Here is a 27,477-nt window from a genome sequence, read left to right on the forward strand (position 1 = left end):
TCTCTAACCCGAGTGCATTAAACAGCCAGGAGACTGCTTCTGACAACACACCATCCACACCCTTTCCCTGCGTGTTCAGACCTGGTCCTCCCGTGGAACCCGTGGCCTCCAACTACCAAAAGCAGTGCAGTTCAGAGAATAAAGTCTCCTCACAGCTCCAATGTTTATGCTTCATTCAGTGATGAGAAAAATCAGTTTGCAAGGAGATCAATTATTTTGCCATGTTTCTGTTACTTCAATACATTCATCCTCCCACATAAATAAAACAGAACTTCTACATTGGACATCTAAGCTGGTCAAAAACAACAATAGATTTTGTTTTCCGAACTATGTTGGTTTTATAACTGTTTATCAATTTCTAAATGGATGGCTTATTATTATAAACAAACAAAAAATTTGAAGCTTTACAATGTACTCATGCAACTTTAATGTATACAAAAATAGTCTCAGGTTAAGACTTCAACAAACTCAACAAACAGTTTCATTTCATTAGTCTTTGAGACGTAAATAGATGGTTTGTACTTTCTGTCTTTCCTTTTATGTCTTGAACTGATATGTTTTCCATTGTCTTTCATTCCTGATTTGACTCTTTTTATTTTTAATAATGTTCATTTTATGATTGCATGCCTGTCTTTCTGAATTGGCAGCAATAAATGCTCAAACATATTTTATTTAAGATATAAAGAAATGTAAACTACATTTAAAAGGAATATTTACATTTCTGTTGGTCTTAGGTTTTGAACAAAGGTTATTTACAAAACAACAGTCCTGGCAAAATTTATTTAACTTGATTTCTTTTAGCAAAGCTATCATAATATTTTACCCACCACTCCCTCCACATTTTTCACAGTAAGAAAATGGTCAGCATGACATTTATTTTCTATTTTTCTTTTCCACAGAGTGAAGCAGCAAGGACAATTTCAACTAAATTCAGTTTCCAATAGCTAATTCAAATTTGCTATGTATAAATTATTTTTCTTTTAAAATGGATTTTTAATTCATTCTTTTTCTTTTTTTTTTTTTTAACCTCTGGAACAATCTCTGCAGTTATTATTAGCGATTATTACAGTAGGACTGTAATATTTGCATTGCTCCAGCTTGAATTTTATAATTAATAAAGATGTTTTTGCTACCACACAAATAGTCTCCATTTGCCCTGGAAAAAAAATATTTTGTGCTTCTAATGTCAGTATAATTACTATTAGAATAGGAATCTTTTCTTTTACCTTCCTCTCCAATTTCTGTTTTTTCTCAGAGCTGCATAAAAATAATACTTTCTTTACACAATTTCAGCGAATGTTCTGCAAAATTCAAGGGTCTTACAGGCCTACAGGTGCAGAAGTAGCACAGATGAAGATCTCACGAAGGTTACAACCCTTACAATATACAAGAGCCATCAGAATGCAAAGAAATAGTTTATTCTGCCATAGGGTTTTAACCCTTATTGACAGAGTGAGTCACCACCTATATGACAGACATTTCATGGAAAGCAAAACCATGAATAAAAACTGGATTAATTACTGCAGTTGTGAGTATGGAAATACACACAAACAAGAAGTAGAATGGAAAATTAAAATTAATCAAACCCCCAGAGGATACAGAAAGATATTTGGACTTTAAATTTCCACATTTAATTACTTAGTAATTAATTTGCATATTTTCTGAAGGTGGTTTTTTTTTTTTTTAATTCAGATCTTTAGTTTAGCTGAAAAAATAGAATCCTGTCTCTTTAAAATGCCAAACTTAAACAAAAAAAAGATTTTTAGACTTAAACAAGTCACTATAGCATTTGTACTAAAATCCCTAATAGGTAACCATTATAGAAATATGCCAAGATCAGCCAAGAGAACTTTGCTGGAAAAGATCCATCTTTTTTAATCCCAAATGGTGTAGATTATTTTGAAGTAAAAGAAATTATATTGAAAATGAAACATTTAAACATTCTTGCTCAATAACCAGCTGAATGCCTGGAAAATACAATCCCACAAATTTAAAAAAAAAAAAAAAAAAAAAAATAAAGTGTAATTTCTCCAGTGTTGCATGTTCACCCATCTTTAATATATTGATAGATGTCTAATGTACTTAGATACTATATGGCTCCAGCATCCCAACATTAGAAAATTCATTCAACTCCCCGTAAATCTCTTCTCATATAAATATGGAAGTACAGATACAGTCAAGCATATAGAAAAGTAATGAAGAAGACAACATAAAATGACATAATTTTTTCCATTAAAAATTTAACTAAAAGACAAACCTACACTCACTAAGTACCTACAGGAAAGGTTATAAAGATATGAAGAGAGGCTCTCAAGTGTTAAAAATGCTAAACGTGTTTGTCCAAGCAGCCATAATTTGCCCTTTGTGTACAGCACACATAATGACAGACATGCTCATTAACAGTGATCACAACCATCTTTCCCATCAGACCAGTAATACTTTGGGTGAGCAGAACAAATGTAATTTCCAAACAGAAAAAGAGGCTCATACTGAGGGGCTGCCCTTTTCTTCAATACCTTTTGAAGACATTGGAAACTGTAATGCAAAAAAGGGAACATACATACTGTATTTAAGAAAGAGCCACTACTTTGTAAACCCATGTTTGACATTTTCTCCACTGCAGAGGGTGTCTGTGCCTTATCAAAGCAGGTAAACTTCTGCATTGCCTGCTTTTCCTGTGAATCAGACACAACTGAGCTTTGGACTGCATAAACAAGGGTAGTGTGGCACATGAACTGCTAAGTCTGATGATGACCAAGATAAATTTGTTTGGATGCACTTGTTACGCTCAACTACATTAATGTTTCAGATTTTTTTCCTACAGGTCAATGGGCACTCTGACAATTATATGTCAAGAACCCCTGGTTTTTATTGCTTTAATTTCTGCTAGAGTTAAAAAGTTCAAAACTGTTTTCTTAGATTACTACAATACCTGGAATGCTGACACCGTAAAATACTATAATTGAGGATTTCCTATTCAAAAGATGAAAATTGAACATTTTCTTAACCTGTAGGCAATGCCAGCATTTCATACGTCTCAGTATTTTTCCAATATTTTCCAAAACATTCCTGAGATAAATATTATAATGTTTTATGTCAAGTATTTAGAAATTAGAACAATATATTATAAACAACTTTGTTGACTCAAAAGCATAGCAACTGATGGCACAGCTAAAAAATCCCAGAATATTTTGACTCATTCTCACAACATTATTAATAATTAATGATTAGGTGTTACAATTTAATATTCTATTGAAATAAATTAGTTATTATAATTTATTTCACTCTATTGAAATAAATTAATGCATCTCTATTAATAAATTAATTAGGAAGCATTAAAATGCTCCCTCACTCAAAGATTTTACCCTGAAAAATTATCTGTAATTTACCAGCATAAGCAATATTGTAAGTCTTTTTATAGAAAAGCTGGACTTTTCCTCTTGTAGTTACAAGCAGGAAATTATTATCCAGAATTTTTTATAATATTTTTATTTTTTAAACAATTTAAATTAATTTTGAGCCATATCACATTTTAGTCGATACATGATACTCATTATTTTTATCTGTCATTGCATGAAAATGTAATGCTATGCAAACACCATCATTTCAAGGGCAAAAAACTCCTGAAAAGGTAAAATACCTTCAAATTAATACCAAAATCCATCATATGACATGCAATCATGTAACTATGTCAGGATGAATATGAAAGCAATTAAGATTTCTAGAGAACTACTGATAAATTAGTAGTTGTTACAGCACACAGAACAGGGCCTTGCTACAGAGAGTCATAATTTCTCACTCATTAGACTGGATTGTAATAGGTAAATAATAATTGTGTTTAAGGAATTCACAGGAATTAAAATAGTCTGAAATTAGATGGTCATTGATACTACTGTAGGTGGCCTGCACTGCAACCTGTTTGTCAACATACTGAGGTGTGATTAGTCCTCTGGAAGTCAAAAGTGAGTCACACAATTTTACTGGCCTTCAATCAAATGACTTTCATATACACCCAAGCATTACAATTCTCGTTTTTCTCCAGCCTTCCTAAGCCTCAAATCTTAACACTGCTGACAAGGCTCTGCTGCTCAGTGGTAGAGCTTTGTGTCATACTCTCACCCAGGCTACTTCATCTGTACTCAAATGGCCTAAAACCAGCTAACTTTATACTTCCAGTTGCTCATCTTGAATTCCTTATCTAAGACTTCTGTTCCTCCTGAAGCCCTTATTTTACCATCTGCAAAAGATAATATATTTAAGCAGACTACTTTGCAAAAGTCACACTTAAACAGTAAGCTTCTCTTTAAGTTATTATATGAATGGAATTAGGTACGCAAAAGTATTAGTTACCTTTGCAGAATCTATATAAAGAGCTAAGCCTACTCCAAGGCTTAAACATCCTTAAGAGGATTAAATTACATTTTGTGTAACAATTTTGTTTTACAAATGAAGACTGTATCCATTAGTAACTATATCATCTTTCTATTGAAGAGTTTCTTTCACATTATGTACACTAAATTCCGGAAACGCCATATTCTTTTCTGATATTCTTTTCTGAGGCTTTCTGAACTTTCCAACCAAGTTTTCTAAACTTCAGTTCTTTCATGAAATAATATATGATGCACTATTGGTTGTAAAGAAATGACTTTACAATATTAGGTGATTTCCACTTCAAAGTAATTATTTTTTGTCTTCTTTATAACTCTTTCTGTGACAACTAAAGCACAATGTTCTGTTACAGAAAGGGTGTGGATGGAAACAACTGCTATTGAACAGCTTAAGTGCATAGCACAAGATTATATGAAAAAAACATTACCAAGCAACTTTTAAAGGCCAAGGTTTTTACCTGCCCATGCCATTTTAACAATGATGTTTCATCATGTGCATACAAATAATTGATAACATTTTTATATGGCTTTTAAATATTAATAAATTTGTTTTGTTTATTTTTAATTGATCTTTGCCCTTTGGACACGCAACTAGCAGCTTGTAGCAAAGACACAAACACACAAAACATTTTTGCTTTTGCAAGGCATGTCTAGAGCAGTTTTTTAATTAAATGAAGCACATAGTCTGGAGAATTATATAGATGAGAATACATGGAGAAAGAAAGACAGAGGTTTCCTTCCTTGGAATAAGCTTTTATTTTTACTTTTATTTTTATTTTATCTTTATTCCCCCACCTCATGTGAAAAAAAGGCCTCACAACAGAAACAGAACTATTCCTACCCAGTATACCCACAAGATTTGCAATAGATGCTCCACAGTCTGAAAGGGTTGTGAAAACCCTTTCTGATGCTGTCTCTTCAGAATCTAGTTTAATGTACAAATTAGTAATTAATGATCAAATAGTCACATCTCTTAACAATTCATTGGACATTAAGGTTAAGCTATTCCTGTTTCACACTTTGAAACAGAATTGATTAAAAAAATATACTTTTATTGATCTATTTACAAAGATTCATAAGGCATATACTTTAAATTCATCAGCACAGAGTCCAACCTCTACCTTGTAATATAATCTCTGAAAGTAGAAGAGACTGTCATCCTCTGGAAAGTATTATAATTTAAAAAACCCACAACTCTTATGTGAAGAGCAGGACAATGTCATGGCAGATCATTTGAACAAAGGAGAAAAAGGGAGTAACAACAATTTTTCAAAAAACAATCTTGACAAAGATTCTGTAGAGAAAATTTGTAATTGTGGAGACACACTTTCAATTTTTTGTGTTACACATTTTTTTAATAAAAATACTGACAATGTGTATTCTTAGGAAGTGCATTCACTCAGAGTTGTTACTTTACAAGCCAAATTACAAGATTCTCACACAAGTCATAAAATGTTTGAACAATTGTCTGAACAAAATCAATTTAAAATATTATTACCAAAGAAATAACAAAAAATATTTACTTTTTTTTTCTCACAGAAGGACTTCCATGTAATGCAACATTGGATATCATGCTTCTGAAATCATGGTTGATATGATGCTGACCTTCTTATTTGGAATAATGGGTATCAGAACACTATTATTATGAAGAGACAGCAGTGCATATGATAGTGTTCCAAGGGAACACTTCCAGACTGGAGCAAAACTCCACAAAAGAGGTCAGAAAGATATTTTGATAATGCAAAAGAGAAAATTAGAGAATAATTGGCTGATATGACCACTGAGTATACAGTGAATTTACTAAAAGACGAGATGTTGAAACAAAATATTCCTTACTCTCAGCAGTTTCTTGGAGATCAGGTGGATGAGAAATTCTGAAATACTTCAAATTAAATATTTCAGTTACAATAAGTTAGTATTTGCAATATTTTATGATAAAATTCCTCACAAGCTCTATCTGAAATCTGTATTTTTCCATTGAGATGACGTTTACACATGGAAAGATTCAGTCCAGTCTTAAACTCAACATGGTTCTGTGCTAGTTACTTTTCAAATTGCTTGCAGCAGTCACATTATGGGATGTAATTTTCTCTTAGTCCACTCCCCTCCCCACTACACATATTGTTTCTCCTGGCAAGTTATTGTTGATGAAAGGCCAAAAGTTTGAAATTCTCACAGGTGTTATGCTATACTAGTGTCACCAGATAGCACCAACTGTTGTGTGGCTCTGGCTGCAACAAGTCCTTCTCTGATTAGACACAGACATAGATATGTACATAGACATGGACATACACCTTGCACAGGCACTGCAGACAAACACAGCCAGAGCTGTGGCAGTGCTCCCCCAGCAGCAGCCCCAGCTGAAGCCACAGTCACCAGTGGGGGCTGTGGTGGCTGCACCCAGCTCACTCTGGGCCTTGGGGCACGGAAGGAACCTGCAGCCAAGGGCTGTTTGGAGCAGTGATCCACGCAGCTTGCTGCACGCCATGAACAGTGAGAGCTCTGGGCTGCACACCAGGATCTCCTCCTGCCCAGGAACGCCTGCCCACGTTACGCCTCAGGGGTGAGCGATTCCTTGCAGCAGCACATTCTCAGTAAGAGATTAATATGGCTTTTAAATGCAACTGCTTGTTAAACTTGGACATGTCAGCTGGGAGACACAAAGGATCGATGGTGTACATACAATCCTCCGGACATAAACCACTGTCCATAAACCAAGTCTGTGCTGCTAGGATTGGATCCGACCCCACCTAAACTCCTCTCTGAGAAGTTTAGAAAGCAAGGGGGCCCTGTCAGGAACTCATGGCTCAAGGAATGGACTTCCCTGACAGCTTTGTCTGCCTCTGCCCTCTCTGCTGTAAATAGTTGAGTGTACCTTGCCATCGAATCTTGTTAAAACACAGTCACATCTATGGCTGGAATTTGTTACATCAACAAAACATTTGGTAACTTTTTCTTACAAGTGAAGGGCATGACGCCATCCTTAACACACTCACAGAAGAACCACACAGAAGCACCAGACAGCACTTATTATCTACAAAATGTGAGAAATGTTGAAGTATACAATGATTCTTAATATGGCCGTCTTGTAGCTGGCACAGCTAACAGTTCTCACAGACTCTTGGAAATGAGTGAAACATGCTGCTGTTTAGAAGTTTTAAATATTTCTTCTATGGGAAATTTTTTTTTTATGTGGGGAATAAATTTCATTGTATGATCATTTCATAGGGATTGTAATGAACGTTTTTAGTGACCTGACTGGATTTCTACATTTAAGTATGTGGTCTATTCTATTTCCCATGACAGCATGCATTTACACAAGTCATTATTATTTTTTTTGATTCTGTAATGTACCACATGCTACGATTGTAATTAACACCTTTGGAGAATTTAATCTCTATCATGCAAATGTGCATAATAATGATGAGGTCCAAGAGGCAAATTTTTAAAAATTATTTATAGTTTATTGCTTATGACTGTGCTTATGAACCTGAAGCAGATTTTAAAGGTTCTTACAGTTTTGTATTATAACTGGAAATACAACAGGTAACCTGTCTGATCCTTCATTCAGTAAAGCACCGCATCCCCAAAAGAAAATAATAAATACTATCTGTAATTGTATGTGTCTTGTGTAACACAAAATTATGTTTATAGTAAGAGTCAAACAAAGCAATTATTTGCATACATCAGGAAGACTCTTACAGCATTAAAATGCACATCAGAAATGCATATTTCTTTAATATGGAAAGATACAATTTTTTCAAATGAAGATAAAATTACAGCATTTATTTTAAATAAAAGTTATTAGCTGCTCTATTCTATAGACAGATGTTCTTAAAACACTTTGCAGAGATTCATTATCTAGGACAATCTAACTTATTCTGGAGATTGTCAGGTTCAGCAGATGCAGATTTATGACAGAAGCCCGATAAAGTATAAACCACAAAAACCCCACATATATATTCAAAATCCATAGTTCACATGTTCAATCACTTTATACACAATTATTAGTTGGGTTTTTTTAATAATCACAAAGTTACTAAGAGACTATCCCAGAAATACATTAGTGTATCAAGGAACACAATGAAAATTCCTGGACATCTCAGCTGCAGTTGTCCATAAACATTTAATTATATGCCATTCGTTTTTATATTTTATGACACCTTAAAATATTCCAAGTTTATTTGAACAATAAAAGTGTGTTACTAGTAGCCTACAATAACTTTACTCCACTATCAGGAGTACACCTGTTAAGCAGTTGTCACAGTGAGATTATAACTTCTAGTTGATGATAAGTTCTATGTTATAATAAGAATACTTAATCAGTGTTGATAAATTTGGGGCACTGAAGAATACCAAAGAGATGTAATCACTAAGAAAAATACAATTTAAGAAGAAAACAGGTCATTATTAAAACATTATAACACTAACATGAGTGTTTCTTTATTAAAAATAAAAATAAATGAAACACAGTATATCCTTCTTGTCTTATATTTCACCCTGTGCATGTAAATTTTACATTTTTCTGATTAATTCTGTATGTGCCCTTTTTTAAACAACTGAATGCAAAGGTTTAGTGAAAGGAAACCACTGAAAATAACAGATAGGAGATGCTGAGCATTTACTAAGAGGGTAATATACAACTACTGGAAGAAAAGTCTCCTGCCAATATGAAGCATTAGCCATGAACTGTGATGTCCTGTTTGATGACAAAGAAGATAGCAGAGCTTTTTGAAGATTTAGAAGATGGAAAGTCAACAATAACGGATTTAATAAGTTTACTATACAGTACAATATAGTAGAATACAATGTATAGTATAATATAATATGCTACAAAAGATGGTAATGGAAATCTTACAAAATAATTCCCTAAAACTCTGCAGTGAGAGCAGATGACAATATTAACAAGCTTCTCTTGTGACCAAGATCAAACATTAGGAGTGAATGAATGAAAGGACAAGTCTAGCAGCATCCCTCCACAACAGAGGGTGCATATACAGCCCAAGGAACCTGAAGACAGACAACAATTCTAAACCTGCATATTTCCTCCAGGTCAGGACAGAAATAAGCCTTCTGCAAATGTATCATTGTTTTTCCAAACAAAGTAGAAGTCTGATAGCACTCTGCCCACTGGCAGAGTAAAATTTGCTGGTTCCACTTAACAGTTGCTCCTTAAAGTACTGGTAGCTTGACAGAGATGATGAGACCCTTCTCCCAGTCCTCTTTCTCACTTAAATGTTAATTTATCTATTGTTGGAACAAACTGTTGCAAATTTTAAGCTCAGTGTTCTCCTGGATGACTAGTGGAAAAATTCATGTGCAGTACTTAATGAAACAGAATAAAGTGCCAAAAAGGTCACGAGATACAGAAGAAATGTCACAAGAGGGGAAAAATGTAGTAATACCTACAAATCCCAAAGAAGATGAAGCTATTCAAGAATGTATGAATGAAAAAGCTAGCTCATTGTTAGTCTGTGCTAAAAAATTGTAGTGACTATTCCCATGACAAACACACCTAAAGACATGAATTATTACAAAAAGGGAAATAAACTTCTGAATATTTTGTAACACATTGGAAACTTCAATGTTTTGTGTATATATTATAAAATCTTTAAGGTCAAAGTTCAGAAGACTCAAAACTCCAGATGGAGAGAATGGCTCACTTTGCAATACAAATTTGAGGCATCATAAAATTTTCTGTCAAACTGCAAAAAAAAAAAAAAAAAAACAGGCAAGATCCTATGGGATGGTTCAAGAACCAATAAACTTTTACCACCAATAAAATAGTAATATACTCATGCAAAGTGGAACTGAAAACAGCAAGTTTGCAAAGTGCAGTCAGAGTAATGCAGTAAGGAGCCATGTAGAAGACTGCTTGAGGGTAACAGGCTTGTGTTACACAGTAAAAAAAACTTGTAGCAAAACCTACTGAAACTTTTTGCATAGTTTCAAAAAAATTTTGGAAAACAGATAATATCATATCACAAGAGTACAATATTTAAAACCTTTACAGTCATGTATAATTGCGTGTGATAAAACTAGAGTAAGATACAACGAAAACTCTGGAGTTCAATAGCACTTTAGCAAAATGGTTTTAGGTTTTGAGGCAAGTACTAAACAAAAGTAGAACTCCAAGAACTCTGTTTCACTATTGGTAATTTTTTTTAGAATTTCTCCCAAATTCTGTCAAACACAGGACATGGCATTAAAAACAACAGGTCAGAAAACAGTATGGTCCAGGAATAGTACTTCAGTAACTAAAACCGATGAAGAAATTCCAATTTCAGAAGGCAAGCAGGTTAGAGGCAAGAAAAAAAGACTCAATCAAAATTGTTTGGGTATTTTCCACATTTCATTTTGAAAGAAAAGGAGAGATGCAAAAGTTATTTTTATATATTAAAATTCCTGTACTACCAAATCTAGTCAGCCAAATCTACCACTCTTTCGCTCTGCTCTTCCTTGCTCAGTTATTTGCCCCTGTGCAACAAAAACTTAGAATTTAATCTTTGATTGCCCACTGATCTTTCTGAAGTGGTTTTCAATTTCCTACCCAGTACTACAAGCTCTCTTTAACACAACTCTTATTTGAGAAAACACATCTTTGCCATTTCTTTCTTTATGGAAAGATTAACTTTTTCCTCATCTGTCTTTCTTCAGCTGTGGAGAAGCAGTATTATTTATCTGTGGTAAATAAATTTGTCAGTAGTTAATTCCATTGTGAAGAATTCTTAACTTACCACAAACCATTCTGTAAAATATCAGAGAGCATTGTGTTCTCAAAGGTTATTCTTTTTCTCTGCCCCACTAACCTATGCATCCATACAAGCATGCACCTTCTAATGTAACAGAATTTCAAGAGTGGATATGTGGATTGAATTACCTTATACAAGATGGTATATTTTATGTAAAGTGGTTCACATATTTTTGTAGAAAAGGAGTGTGATAGCTCAGTCTAAAGTCTGTAAAATATGAAGTAGAGTACATTCTAATATGCTAGGTATTACCTTGGCTAAAACTTTATGCAATAAGAGTGATTTGATTTAGAAAGTGTGAATAAAGTTTATGTGAGAAAAACAAGAAAGTAGTAGAATATGGAAACCCAGGACACCAGGAATATTTTTCTGTCTGTTCTGGGGTGTCCTGACCCCCAGGAGAGCAAATGACTATGACCCTCACTCATGGAGAAAGTTTCCTAAACTCCAGAATAGACTAGAATCCACAAATGTGTGAAATAGATTACAGAGAGTAGTGTAGGTGTATCACTTGGGTGAGAAATTTAGGCTTTGGGACTTTTAGTATGCTGTGGATAGAAGCAAGATGGAGGGCACGGGGTGTCATCCTGAGTTTCTTCTTCATGCTTCTGCTTCATGGGTTTGGGTGGCATTTTGAAATTGGGCAGAAAAGTCTGCATTGTGGGCTTCCAGGGATCAGTTATTGGGTTAAAAGGGAAAATAATCCAGGTGTCAGTTTTTAATTGGATAGTTTAGTCTTAAAAGACCTTGTAACAAGAGATTGTTAGCCATTCTGTGCCTTGCTAATGAAAAGCTGCTGAACTCATGGTTGTGAGACTGTTTTACGGATAAGGAATAATAAACACCCGGGCCCAAACATGAACTACCGTCTCAAGTGCCTTCAATCCAGACCTAGAAAAACTAAGAATTTTTTTTTTAATTTAGTAAGAACTAGTGAGTTTACATAGGCATATATGCACTTTATTGTCATAGAATTATAAAATATGCTGAGTTGGAAGAGACCCAGCAGGAACATCAAGTCAAACTCCTTCCCATATGGAGGGCACTCCCAGAGTCACACCATGTGCCTGAGTGTTGTCTAAATGGGGTTTTAACTCTTTCAGGCTGTGATCACTACACTGGGGAGCCTGTTCCAGTGCCCAAGCACCCTCTGGAGGAAAAATGTTTTCCTGATATCCAACCTAACCATAACCTGGCCCAGCTTTGTGCCATTTCCTTGAGTTCTCTAACTGATCACAAGAATGAAGAAATCAGTACCTGCCCCTCCTTTTTCCCTCACAAGGAAGTTGTAAATTGCAATGAGGTCTCTCCTCAGTCTCCTCCAGGCTGAATAAATCAAGTGATCTGAGCCACTCTTCACATGACTTCCCTTCCAGACCCTTCACCATCCTTGTGGCCTTCCTTTGGATGCTCTCTAATAGGTTATTGTGTTTTTTTTTATTGTGGCACCCAGAAGTGCCCCCAGCACTGGAGGTGAGGCTGCCCCAGGGCAGAGCAGAGCAGAGCAGGACAATCCCCTCCCTTGCCTGGCTGCTGATGCTGTCCCTGATGCCCCCAGGACACGCTTGGCCCTCCTGGCTGCCAGGGCACTGCTGGCTCATGTTCAGCTTGCCATGGACCAGAGCCCCAGGGCCCTTTCCATGGCACTGCTGCCCAGCCTCTCCTTCTTCAGTCTACACACAGCCAACATGTTTCTGGCCCCATCTTGGGTGCAGAATCCACCACTTGCCCTTGTTAAACTACATCTTATTTGATGCAACTTAGTAACTTGACAGTAACCATCTTCTTACTCAAGCAATCCCCTCTTAAACTCTACATGAAGCCTTATCTCCATGCTGAACAACTCCTACTGTCCAAGCCTTTCCTCACAGGAGAAGTGTCCCATCCTGATAATTTTTTTGTCCCTTCTCTGAACCTGCTTCAACAGGTTCATGTAATGCCTCTGCTGGGGACCCCAGAACTGTATGCAGTATCCAGGTGGGGTGTCACCAGCATGGAGTAAAGGGATAGAACCTCCTACAATCTCATGACCATGCTGCTTTGGATATTTGGTTTTCTGAAGTATTCAGTTAGTATCTTGTATTTGCGTTGATATTTCTTCCTTTTGAAATTACTTCCATATGCCAAAATGTAATTACTTGAGTTCCTGAAAAGCACAGAGTAGTTACAGAGAGGAAAACATAGGTACTAAAAATCTTTTAGCAAAATTTATACTGAAAGTTGGAAGAAAATAGTGATAAAAATGTATTGATTCAGCGTGGCAGAGCTTCATTCTGATTTCATAGTTGAAATGCACTGAACCAGGCTGTGTAGAATCACATCAAATTAAATAAGTTGCTCTTCTGCAACTCATCTACCTATAGCTAACACTTGAGGTTCTGTTGTTTTTTGTAATTAGCAGTAAAAGTGCATGAAAAGATATTGTGCAATAAAAACAAAGACAAACCTGGTTTTATGGGTACACTTATGGCAGTTACATTCCTGAAACTTAAAATGGCACACCTTGCCTATATCTATCTAAACTATTTCTAAGGCATCTATCGTTTTCATATCTGAATGCCAAAGTCAATGTAAAATATTTACTATGGGTGGGGACAAAGACTGACTAAATTCAGATAAAAGTACTCTGTTTAACTGACACATACTTGTATTATTAATTGCACTAGATTCTTAGGTTTAAGGGTACATGTCTTAAAAAAACTTCTAAAGAGCACAAAGCCCTGAACATCAGGAAGTACTAAATGAACTCCATAAGAGCTGGAGAAAGAACAGTTATCAAAGGGGAACCCTCACAACTGGACCTGTGAATAAACAAATCCACTTTGTATGACTTAGAAGACAGGCATATATCACTAGCTGCTGCCTCTGAACACAAACACACACAAAATCACAAAGGCAGCCAATAGACTGTCCAAACATATACAACACAGAAAAAACCAACTGGTTGATCATTTTGTATTCACTGAATATTAAGAAGTATTACGGCAGCAAACAAAAGTCAAAAAATACCAAGCACATGTGTTCCATGACTTCATTCTTTCAATTAAACAGATATAATTTAGTTGTTATGTTCCACTGAGCTTACTAATCCTGCTCCAAATATTTATCTTTCTTGCTTTTCCTCCCTTTACAGAAAGGAATCTTTAACAGAAAATTAAGGAAAGCTGTCTTTCCACATTTAACTAAGAGGGTATGATTTGAAGTATCTAAACATCCTTCCACAAATCTTTGGACAGTGTGTGTACGAGGGATCACACACGCTGGATGTCCACACAGACAGGAACTGACAGTCTCTTTCCCTCTCTCCTCACAAATCAAAGCATGTGTCATTCCACCTCTGGCAGGACAGATCTGTCCTGCCAAAAGGCACTGAGGTAATCAGCCCATTTTAAAAGCCTTATAAAGAGCAAATCAAGACAATCCAGAAACTGATTTTGTCGAGCACATACCAGAGCACTTAATTTATCTTGTGCAAGTCCAGCTGTAATATGTGCTGTGGTGTCCCTATATGGGTGATCTTTAAGCATTATGAATACTTTTACAGTAATACAATATAAGAGAGATTTGTGAGGAAATGGAATTTAGGTTTGCGTACAGTTTGCTTGAAATCCTGGCCACAAAATGTAAACAACTTGTAGATGCTGTGACTGTAGACTGATTTTGTTTACAGACTGAGAGGAATCCAGGCTAAAAGTTCAAGATTAACTAGTTTTAATTTCAGTTTCAGGCAGAACTAACATTCTCAGAAACTGATGGATATTCAGCAATTTCTCCAACAAAAATGAAGGCCTTATGCTCCTCTGCCACTTAAATCCTTCTAGTTCAACTCTGAAGGCTGTACCTTTTCCTCTCTAAAATCCTTAAAGTAGCAGTTTATCTTTCAAGTGTTTGAATGAATTCAGGGGTACAGCTAGAGAAGAAGAAAAAAAAAGGAAGTAGAGAAGGACTTATAAAATGACTAGAAGTGATAACCCAATAATTACTGTGAAAATATAATGGTCACATGATAAAGAAAATGCATTTTGGTGTCGAAAGTTCTACAATCCAAGCCATTAGAGAGAGTGAACTATAGACTTTATGATAAAAAAAAGGGGAGAAAGGGATTGCCAGAACAATTCATGAAACTCCCACTCACTTCTTGACTGGTGAATGCTGCTTCAGAACCTTGAAATCAGGGAGGTACCATCTAAATTAGGGGGTTTTAGCACTCTGGGTCTGTGGTGCCTGTTTGGCATCACTGCAACATACAGCAGTATCTCTAGTGTCATACATTTACTTCTTATGCTATCTAGATACATAATCTAATAACCAGAAAATATAAGAAAATTAAAAAAAAAATTAGTGACATTTTGCAAAGTCAGAACAGCTTACCAACTTACTGGTGGCTTGAGGAAGAACATGTTATTAAAATTTTTAATGCTGTATGAACAGCATTAAAACAGAACTAAACAAAAAGGATGCATAACATACATAAACTAAACAGAACAGAACTAAACAAAAAGGATGCATACATGAATTCAACAACTTTTCTTAAATTACAAAACTGATTACATTAGAAAAATAAAGCAGAGAGTGGTCATTACTACAGTGGGCCAAATCAACCCCAGAATGGATCCTTCATAGTATAATATTTTGAATTAAGGTCACAACTACTCAATTTTCAAATGCACTGTTTTCCTATAAGCTGTCTAAAGTGGATTATATGCACGTGGAATTAAAACCACTATAGTGCCTATGTAGCCACAGGTCTATCACATAGTATCTCAGTTTTCTGACTAGAAAACCAAGTGAAGACATATCAGTAACTACACATTTGATGGTCTTTGGAAACAAATGAATTTTTAATGCTCTTTGTAAGCCCATAAGCCTGTAGTCTGATCATGTATGTCATTGCTTTGTCACTTCAGAAACATTGTTCTTTGCAGGATCTCAGGTAATTCGTTGTAACTTGCTGCTTGACTCTGTACTTCTCCACTTGCTGGAAAAAAACATTATTACTCTGATCTGCCTGTCTCATAAATCATAACAATGAAGTATTGATTGCAGGTCTAGTATTTCACATATTTGGGAAAACCTCAAGTGTTTTCTACACTCATGGTGAAAAAGGCATTCTACACAAACTTCTGAAGCTCACTAGAGAAAGTGCATTTAAACAAAATTTCACTTTTTAATGTGAAAACTTCACAAAGCCTGTGTCCTTTTATGTTGCCCAAACATGTTTGTTAGCTTCACATCTGTCCCCTTTCTTTGTCTGTCATACTGGACTGCCTACACACTCATAATCACACATGATAATTTCCCTCTCTAAACCTTCAGAATTTTTTTCACCTAACATTGTAAACCTGATCTGCCTGAATTACCTTTTTAACCTGCATATTTTTATGTATAGAATGTTTTATAAATTACTGAACACAGAACAGCAGCTGGGATTTATGCATAATTGTTAAAGAAACATTAAATATACTATTTCACTCAGTTTTCTATTTTACACATGCAATATCTGAACAGGTACACTGGTTTCAAAAAAGTATTCTTAAATTATAAAGGCATGTGTTTTTTCTTATGCTTTTCAGTTATAAAAATATTATTTTATACAAGAAATACTTTACATAAATACATACATAGTAAAAATTTAAGCACACTAGTATACAATTTGCAATGCACATGCCAATCACATAGCTATAGTGTAGATCTAATTTCAGACGAATGAAGATAAACTTCAAGAGCATATTCATTTGCTGCTTAGAATGCATGACTTGTTTTCTTTGAACATGTCATCACACTCCTTTCTTTATATTACATTTTTGTTAGAGGAATAAAGGGGTGGGGGGTGGGGGTAGGGATGAACTCACAAGCAAAAACCCAAACATCTCAGGACCATCAAAGCAAACACGAATGTGGTTTTGAGTTACAATAATCTCACATACAACATGTTTTGAAAGAATAATTTTAAAAGTAATGAAATAATACCGCTGTTTTACAGGAGATAGATGCAAAAAATGAATGTCCTTTTTTGATTTGATCACAAACACATCTAAGTGATCAAGTTACCAAAGAAATACTACTAGTGAATCATTTACCAAGGGCTTCCCTTACCACTTTTCCTGTTTTTCTAGCAACTGCTTTAATAAAAATCATGTTTCACATGAAATATGTATTGCTATCATTCTTTTTTATCATGCCCTTCTTAATTTCAGCACTGTTAAAAGTTAAATAGACTTATGTTATTCTGCTAGGAGGCTGAGGGAGTCCAAAACTGTCAATAAAAAAATAAAATATTTTCAACAGGCACATTAAAGAAAATGATTGCTAAGTCACTCTGGGCAGAACAGCACAGAATAAAATAAGTATTTTTTTTATTTTGGAGGGAGAGGAAAGAATGGAGTTATTACCTAAGGAATCAGAGGAAATTTAGCAGCTTTTGTAAAAGGAAATATATATTTTCTGACTTCATATTAATTGCTATTTAAAACTTCTGGACTGCAATGAAGTTTAGTCACAAATTAGAACTGTCTATTTCAATCAGAGATTAATGCAGAGATGAAACCAAGAAACAGATGCACCAACACCACAGAGATAAATATTCCATTAAAAAAATTATTATTTTATCTCAACCACCCTAGTGCTTACCAGGTATGTGCCACAGTGAAACGACGCTGTTTTGGTATGTTGCTGTTTAAAAACATCCTTCTTAAGAGCCTTGGAGAATTTCGGGGAGAAATAACTGGACACAGCCGAGGAGAAGCAGGTGAAGATTTTCGAGTTGTGCTGGACTTTTCATGTTGTAACAGGTTTTCCCTCAGGGTCTTCACAAGATCTTCATTTAGCCATGGATTTTGACTGTGTGTATTATCCCCTTCAGGAACAGGCAAATTGTCTGGACTTGTCTGCTGAGCCATGTTTCTCCAGTAACTTTGTTATTAAGGTCTAATGCAATCGAATGTCGGCCTAAGTGCTTAAAATATTTCCGTTCTAAATCAGTTCCCAGGAACTGTTCAGAGACCCTGCACCAGTTCAGCCTATTCTGTCTTCAACATGGTGTTGCCTGCCCTTAACGTCTTTCTATAGATAATGATCTACAAAGGAAAAAGCAAGCTAACTCCTCCACAGAAACTGATTAAACATTACCACTCCTTTCACAGCCCTGCTGCCAAAGATCACTTCTGAGCTATCATAGCAAGTGAGCACGGGAGGAAGAAATTGCTTTAGCACAACCTTTATCAGAGCTGTAAAGCTGCCTGTTAAACTATCGTAACTAATGTGCTGCAGCTGCTTGAGTGACTTCTGGTTATGTACATAAAAAGTGCTGGAGGAGGGCTTAAACATCAGATGTGTGCTCCTTTTGTTTGATTATTCTTTCCTTTGCCTATTCCTGAACCTTCAGGGAGGTGGAGAGGAAGGGAGACTGCTGAACAACCTCTTCTGTTTTTTCAAGGATCTACCATGTTCATCTTTGTCCCCAGGAAAAATTTAAGATTCCAAATTATTACCTATTAAGCTAAAAAATGCTACAATTACATAGTGCAAAAGGGCTTAGTTTCTTGCCTTCTCCTCCCTGCCCTCGAGTCAGTTTATCACAACCAGTTTTCAAATGCATTTAGGAAAGTCAGATACTTGCTACCTTATATTCTTCAGAAAAACAAACCTAACACTTAAGAGATGCACATAAAATAAGACTATGACAGCTACTAGTATGTATTTAATAAGATAATCTTATTTTAATATTTTCATCATAAAATTACCACTGTTTAGTGGTACTAAGGAAATGCTAAACTAAGGAAATGCCTTTTTCTATTCACAGATGGTGGGGAGATAAAATAACAAAAGCTATTCAAAGAGCACTTCCAGAAGATAAAAAGGCAAAGGTAGTTGCATTTATTTGGTGAATGCATACAGCTAATAAATTTCATATTTATTTTCATGTAATTATGCAAATAAGAAGTTGGTGCAATTTTATGATTCAACAACACCTTTGTCAATCAAATCTGCGCCTTATACTTTTTTACAGTTTTAAAAGTTTTGTTTTACAGCAACAGTAACAACAACAGTCTCTTCAGTTATAACCATACTTCCTGTTCATCCTACAGGAACAAAGAATCAACATTTTGTCAGAGCTTTCTCCACGAGAGATATCTTTTTAATATCAGAACACTGGTTTTATATAATTTTCATTGTTGCAATATACTGTTTCTCTTATACTTTGTCTTAGAATTTCCTTTGTGAATAAGAATTTCCTTTGAAGCACACACAGTGTCTTGGCTTTCAGCGAGATGAAGGGCATTTACAATTGCATGACGAGGTGTGAAAGGCAAATACTGCTCCCTGTTTTGCAGCAAAATCAGAAATCCTGCAAAAGAAGCTTTCTCTCACAAGGGAGAGGAATCACCTTTGTACTTAGCACTGAAGCCACAATTCCTGATGAGGATAATAAAGGGAACATCATGATGCTGACAGGAGTAGATGAGAACAGCAGAGGAAAGGTCAGCTTACATTAAGAATGACATTGCTATCAGGTGTCAACCCCCTCATGCAGACAAGTTTTAACTGTACTGCGTCATATGTGAAATTTGATAACAATGTACTTGCAAATTTAACTCAGTATTGAACAGCACTACAGAATGAAGAAATCACTGTGCATTATGTTTTTGTGTATTTTTCTAAGATTTTATAGAAAATTCAATCATTATGTAAAAATTAACACTGACCAAATATAGAATAAAGCCCAGATACTATTAAAACTACAAAACCCCAAAATTTTAAGCTGTTTCATTAAGAATAAAATTTAAACTGGAGATAAGGTGTTATTTCACAGACAGAAAAATAATTTTATTAAATCATAACTAACACATAACTACCACAATAACTGCTTTTACACCTTCTTGATTGGAAGGGGAGTACACACAGAACTAGTCTTCAACAAGAAGACAAAATACAAGCATGATGTGTTAAAATGTTTTTAACTGTGAAGAACAAACATATTACCCTCTGTTAGACTGTTATTTTTTCTTCTTTAGTAAAAAACCTAGCAATTGCATAATAACTCCAAGTACTTCTTTTAGATAATGCAGTCTGTATAAGGAGAGTTATGTTCTTTTCTGCTATGAAATACTGCCATCTGATGTCTATTCCAAAGCATAATCTTTAGACAACTGCAGTGGCTTTATAAAACTAGCCAGACTGACCCATTGGACATCAGCAATCAATGATGTCATTAAGACCACTAACATTTATCATAGTGGGCCTGGGATCATATTTTAAGTTGTTCTATGTTTCAAAGGTAATTATGGAAGAGGAAAGCCCATAGATCAGCAGTTTTATTACCCTTGTTCTTAAACTAAATCAACAAGAGCCATTGACACCTTGCATTACAGGTATTGAGAGGGTTTGTTACATTTTCAAAGATGTAAGATACCACATATATAGAACTGCAGGAAAAATCCTTTTAACAGAAGAACTAAACCAAGTCACTATTTGCATGAATAGCTAATGAAATGCTTTTCCTGACTGTGTTAGTAGGCTAAATTTCTGAACATAGATTATCCATGTCCCAGATACTTCATTTTGGCCCATCTTCCTCCTTTTTGCCCTCTAAGGAAAAAGAAAAGCTATGAAAAGTATGCTCAAGTATGCTCATAAATTTAAAGTAAAGCCTGCAGACTGATTTTTATTAGAGACTAGAAACATGAACAGTCTTCACTGTAATAAAAAGCAGAGATCTAACTTCCAGCAATATCAAATAAGCATTATGTGAGTTAGACAAAATGCTCAGGTTAAGAGTCAGTAACTGGGGGAAGATAAAGCAGAAAAATGGCACTAGCATGAGGTGTTTATGCAGGTACTAGAATAAAGACTTGAAAGAAAACTGTTCCATAAACAAATAATATCATTTCCTATTGATTTTCTTTAAAAAAAAGACAGTGAAGTACTTCTTTTTCTATAAAGATTAGTTGGGAAACAGCCCTACTAGACTGTGTTTTAATAAAAACATCTAATTTTCTCACAAAGATCACCAAAATTATTAATAAATTTTTTTAAAACTTCCTCCAAAAAGTATTTTCATATGCTTTTTATTCTGATATGTTAATTTTCTGGGCTCTTCCATATTGAAATGAAATCACTGAAAATTTCTATTAAATTTAAACAAAATAAATAAGTATATTTAGTGGTCCTTTTGAAAAAACAAATTTGAGAGCTGACACATACCTAATTTCCAAAAGTTCATCTTCACAGTGCTTTAAGCATGTTGTCCTATTCAAAGGCACTGACAGTTAAATCTAATTTTGCAGCTTTTAGAGTCATATCTCATAGGTAAAAGTTATAGCAAGAACAGATGTAATTCTGCCTGCTATACATTCAACTGCATTACTATAAAGCTCAAGGCAAAAGCACAGAAGTAGAATCTCCTAATGAGGGAAATTCATTACAAAAAATCTAGAAGTGCCAGTAGCTTTTATTGTCTTCCAGTATATAAAGACACTAAAAATTAAAGTGTTCAGTTCTTATACTTTTCACAAACTTTCCCAAGAAATACGTACCTTATGAAAAATGTACTTTAAAAAAATACAGGCTTAAAGTGCTTACTTTTCTGTTAATTACAAAGACTTTCTGAGCCGCTACATATAGAAAGAATAAGTTAATTGGTTCTGCAGAAAATACTGTGCAAGATTAAACAAGTATTTGATCTCACATAAAAGACAATAAACAAGGATTTTTAAGTACTTTCTTTGTAACAACCACTTTGAACACAGAGTATGATAAACTTCTTTTAATATTTTAACTGCTAATCAACATATAAAATCTATTATGTGATTGTGTCTATTTGAAATTACCTTGAACAAAGTTTTTCGTATTAGAGAATAAATGCAGTCACTTGGAAGGAGCAGAACTTTTTTTATATCTTACCTGGGACTGTAGTATATGGTAGACATAATTCATGCTATGTATGTATAAAAATATTGTAGAATCCAAAGTATGTCTTTGACCACCCTGGCTGGGAGCAGAGTCTTATGTTTATTCAATTAGTTCCCGGAACAACGTTAAGATAATATCAAGTCTTTTAAGGTATGAATAAAACCTTCCCGGGCCATGATCACTGACTTCCCTGGAATGTCTAAGCCACTCACGGACCTGAACCTGGGAAGATTGCATCTACCACTCTCAAGCACCGGGTCCACTCTGCTACATGTGAATACAGGCTCTTCTGAAGTGTTCAGACATCCATTTAGACATCTGGACTTACCTTTGTCTATTCCTGCACATGTATGGCCCCAGTTCTGCATGTGAAGAGACACAAAGGAACATTCCTTCATTTCTGCCTCAGGCAGAATAAACTGTTTATAAGCTAGCTGCAAGAAGCAGTTGGGGTGACCCCCTGACACTTTGTCGGTGGGATCTCAGTTCACCCAGCGCCAGCACCCGGGGTTGACGCTGCCTTGGCTGTGGTGGTTTTTCGAAATTCTATTTTTGCAACAATCCAATAAATCACTAATTAATTTTCTTATAAATTTGGCTGCTGATTTGATCATTTATAACAGGACCAAGTAGAGAATTCCAGACACATAGGAATGCAAGCCAAAAGCAACCCTCCAATGAGTTACTTCTTTGAAAGCAAGCAGATCAGTATCACAGGATCAGAGAAGCTGATAATGGCCTCCCCTGATCAAGTCCACTCTCCTGCTCAAAGCAGGAGCAGCTGTAAGGCCAGACCACGCTGAGGCACTAGGGCACCTGAGAGTGGCACAGAAGTGCAGAGAAAAGAAGAAAAAGTCAGAGGTCATTGTGAAGAATAGCTGGTATGCCATGGTTTAATTTCCTGGAGTAAATAACACAATACTGAAAGTATGGGGTGACAGAAGAGAATTGTTGCAGATAAAGTAGAAAATAAGAATCTTGGATGGCAATATGATTCTTATTTGGAAAGAGAGGTTAATAAATTTATTGAGGAGCATAGTCGTGAGGAAGAAAAGGATAAAAGAAGAAATTATCAGGTGATAGAAGTCTTCATAAAATGTTATGTGTTAGCAAAGGTCAATACCTGTCAATTGTCACATTCTCAAAGAGCTGGGACGTTATTCATGGACTTGCCATTTGCAGGGTAATGTTTATCAGACTAATGTTTATCAGACTAATGTTTATCAGACTAATATTTTCCTAGCAGTTACGTGCACCGCCTGCTGAGGAGACCATAGGCACCATGCAGCTTCCTACAGGTCACTAAGAAGGGGATTAGTTGCACTTAGCACAGAAATGGCAGGCATACCCCAGGAGATAAAACCTTTAACAGACCAAGGTATGGGAAACACATGCACCTCTAAATATTCAAAGGAAATTCAAGGCTGCTCTTTGTCTTTGATCTGAGTACATTTTTAACATCCTAACAGAACAATGTTACCTAAAATGGCACTAAAACACCTTTCAAAATCATAATCAGATACACATACATTTACAAATATATCTTCAAAAGAGGAACAGATTACACATGAAGCTGGGTATGGTATGTTTAGCACTATAAAAAAACCATTTTCTGTGACTTAAAATTCTAGAGCACTTTTATTAGAAACTCTTGAGATATTTCTAATAAAAATGTTTCAGAATATCAGCTCAAATTCACTTTGCAAGTCAGTAAAACGTGACTTCATCAATCATTTTTTCCCTGTGTTTGCAAATGTCATGATTCTACAAAAACAAACAAGCAAACAAAAATCCACAATTTATGGCGTAAGATTAAGATAAGTAAATTAATGTACTTCTACACAATTATGTCAGAGAACAGGAGGAGCATTTCTGCCACTGCAATGCACAAATATAGCTGATAACTAATAGTTAATTCCAAGGAAAGGACTTGAGCAAAAAACAATTACAAGTATAAATTGCTTTGAAGAGCACTCCTGAGGAGAGGGGAAAGAGAGGTCAGTGGAAAGGACACTGCACAGAAGGAACCACACTGAGACCAATCCCCTAGTCTGTGTTTCATAGGGATATAGACTTAATTTAATACCATAGCAGCTAAACAAGTTTTTGGTTGTAATCCTACATCTCTTAAGGGTAGACTCATTACAGATACTGTTAGAACCTTTAGAAAACTGTAGAGCCTAATCTTGGGAGCATAATTCTGCCTATCGATATGTCAGTGAACGCATCGTGGCTTTGTAAAATTCTAAAAATTATAAAGTATCCTAAGTACTTAGCAAAAAAGTACATCAACACACCAAATTCCTCAATTTTAGAGTTTATTTCTCAAGCTAGCACAAGCAATCTGTCTTACCAAACTAGACTTAACCCAGGCTCTCCAAGCGTGGTGGTTAAGGCAGAATGCAATGCACAAATAAACAAGTACATTTCTCTGAGGTCAGACACATGCACAGAGAGTTTACTTTATAAGAAATCTACACCATCTGCTCTATTTCAAATAATCTGTTATTTTGATCATGCACTAAAAGCTGAGAAGAATTCAAAGAAATATTTACAAAACTGTGAGAGATTAGAAGAAAAGAAGATGAGTCTAAAAGTCTACAATAAGACTGCATAATTAATTAATTGTCTGGAGAAGAACTACTACTTAATGGCAAAAAAAAGTGCTTTAAAAGAAGAACATAGTTATTTAACAAGGTTTAATATCATCTAGGATGCCTGAGCTTAGAGATTCCTTTTTAGGTTGTTGAACTTAAAAATGCTTTACTTGAAACCCATTATTGTAAGTTGGTTTTTAGAAGTCTGAAGTTTCTAAAATTTTGAGTATAAAATAAAATGAAGCATCAAAGAAATTATTTATACAATTCACTTGGAGTCATTTCTGTATCTCTTCTATAGATGTTAAGCCAGTCATTTTGTAGATTTGAATGAACTAGAACGTAAATAACACAACGGATTCTACTCTGTGGTGTTATTAAGAACTGGCACCCTGAACGAGTTTCAAGGGAAAGAAAATGTCCTCCCTACACAGAAAAGCTTGGGTTTGTGATACTTTAAATGCATAACACTTTTTTCTTTATAGAATTGTCCCAGAAAGTATGAATTTCAGAAACCTCTCTGGAATGAACAGTAGGCATTTATGTGCTTGCCAATTCCATAGTGTGTCTTTCTTAACCTTAAGCAGGACTTAAGTATGTTCCATAAATCTTTTATCAAAATGTAATTCTACCTTGCAGAATTCTACTCTGCAGTTTTAAACACTGTTACTTTTTTTTAAATGTACTTGGAAAGAAACTTTCAAAAATCCTTTTGGTTGCATATGCCTTATAAATTTTTGTATAGTAAGAGATAGGTGTTGCATGAGACTAGAGCATGATGCACAGTATAGAAAGTTCTGTTATTTATACCTATTTATATATAGGCATAAATGTCCTAAAGAAAAATGGAAACAAAGTGGGCATTTTAGTGCATCTATCTAGAAAATAATTTATTGAAGTACATTATATGGCAATTATAATTACAGAAGAATAAAAATATATTTAAATATAAAATATATTTATTTAAATCTGAAATATACTTAAATCTGAAAATACATTTAAATCTTCTGATTTAAATCTGCTATCACATACTCCACAGGACTGCAGGAGTCTGTGAGGTAAAGAAAACTGGTATATTCAGGCAACAAATAAAATTAGCAGAGCTTCAAGATCACCTGATAAACTGGCCTAAATTATTACTATAGAGAGGTTCTTTTCTGAGCCTATGTCGATTGACTTGAAATGGGGACAGGAACAATCTTTAGAACTACGATGATGAAATAAGAAATCATCAGTCCTCTGTCACCCTCTATTGGAAAAATCCTAAACCAGAGTTCTTAAAAGCAGAATTAAACAAACCTGTACCAGCACTTTGCCACTGATTTAAGGCACACCTGAATTTTCAGAGAGGTTAAATGTTTCAAACACTCTTGTCAGATATAACTGTAATTAAAATGTCTCTCTTTTCATTTATAAAACTGAGGGCAAGAACAATCAGCAGATCTTTACAGTATATGTTAAATATTTGTGTTACAATCACACCCCTGGATTACTGACTGAAACCAAATCATTCTAACTTGACAAAAAAATTAAATGAAAGAGTTGCAATTGCAGAATCCAAAATTCTAAGCTGAACTTTACATTATAATTTCTATGCTAACATCGCATCTTCTATTTAATGTTAGCAAAGAACACACATAAAACTCACTAAAAAAAAAAAACATTTGCCAGCAAGCAGAAAAGGAAATAAAGATTCAGTAGGATTTCTTTTCATATGAATGTAAAATATGAAAGCTATTAACTGAAAGAGATAATCCAAAGGACAAATTATAAAGCAGCTTAGTGTGTGTTTAGTTTTGTAATTCTGCTGTTTGTTTCTTATTTTCACAATTTCTGGGGGTTTTATTACATTTGAGACAATTAGATCTCTTCCTAAGATAGCTATTAAGAATAAATACTGAGTCTGTTTATACCTTGACCCTCTGAGGCCCTGGAATCTGAAAAACAGGGAAATGAGGAAGTAGATGAAGGTTCTTCTGGGACAGAGATTGCCTAGGGCAGGGCAGCCTACCCCTTGCATCGCAGTCTCCTCAAATATGAAGAAAAGAAGGGTAGTAGTCTCCTTTCAGAGGAATGGAGGGCCCAATCTGCCAACTAGACCCAACCCAGCAGAAGGTGTATTATCAGTGCGACCCAGGTAAGGATGTCACCAAGAAACTTCCTAGCCTGGTCCAGCCCATGGAATATTGCCCTCTACTGTTTTTCTAGGCGAGCAGTGATGAGGTCCCAACAGAAAGGTTGGGGACAATCAAGACAGAACTTAGGGCCTTGGGACAACCCGTCAAGGGACCTGGGGCACATGCTGTACTCTATTCTGTCCTGCCACTTCCTCTGAATGATGGGGCAAGAAACAGGATAATCATGCAGATGTATATCTGGCTTTGAACAGGTGTTATGAGGGAAAAAATGGGGTTTTGATCACAGTCAGTTTAAACAGCAGTGAGCCTGCTGGTAAAAAATGGGGCTGCCCCAAAGGTGGTAAAGGATCATAGCTGACAAGCTAGCAGGGCTTGCTGAGAGACTTTAAACCTGAATTGAAGGGCGATAGGAATATTTCCAGTCTTGAAGATACAAGGTGTGGGAAGAGCAGAGCTATAGTAACCATCCCGGTAGCAAAAGGAGGCTCAAGCAAGCACAAATAGTGAAAGACTTAATTACAAGACAGGACTATGGGGCATCCCTCTGCAATCCTACTGGGATACTGACACAATCAAACGTAAACCAACACTTGCAATATGGGGAACAAACAGGATGAAATACAGATCTGTGTGCAGTCACAGGACTTTGATTTCATTGTGATGAAAGGAGGTGATCCTGCTCATCTGCTCA

General features: G+C 35.4%; 1 protein-coding gene across 3 annotated transcripts in view; it reads right to left on the reverse strand.

Annotated features, from left to right (window-relative positions):
* PDE4D (phosphodiesterase 4D) overlaps nucleotides 1-27,477 on the reverse strand; it is a 540,332-nt gene that overhangs the window by 287,937 nt on the left and 224,918 nt on the right. Inside the window, exon 1 of one of the 3 annotated variants that reach the window (XM_063179689.1) lies at nucleotides 17,771-18,054. The exons of the other annotated variants lie outside the window; for them this stretch is intronic. Coding sequence (XP_063035759.1) covers nucleotides 17,771-18,039 — 269 coding nt within the window. The 5' untranslated portion in view covers nucleotides 18,040-18,054. Of the gene's footprint in view, nucleotides 1-17,770; nucleotides 18,055-27,477 lie in introns of those variants that run through there. 3 annotated transcript variants of the gene reach the window in all.

The sequence above is a fragment of the Melospiza melodia genome, chromosome Z, assembly GCF_035770615.1.
Source record: "Melospiza melodia melodia isolate bMelMel2 chromosome Z, bMelMel2.pri, whole genome shotgun sequence".
Classification (NCBI taxonomy): domain Eukaryota; kingdom Metazoa; phylum Chordata; class Aves; order Passeriformes; family Passerellidae; genus Melospiza; species Melospiza melodia.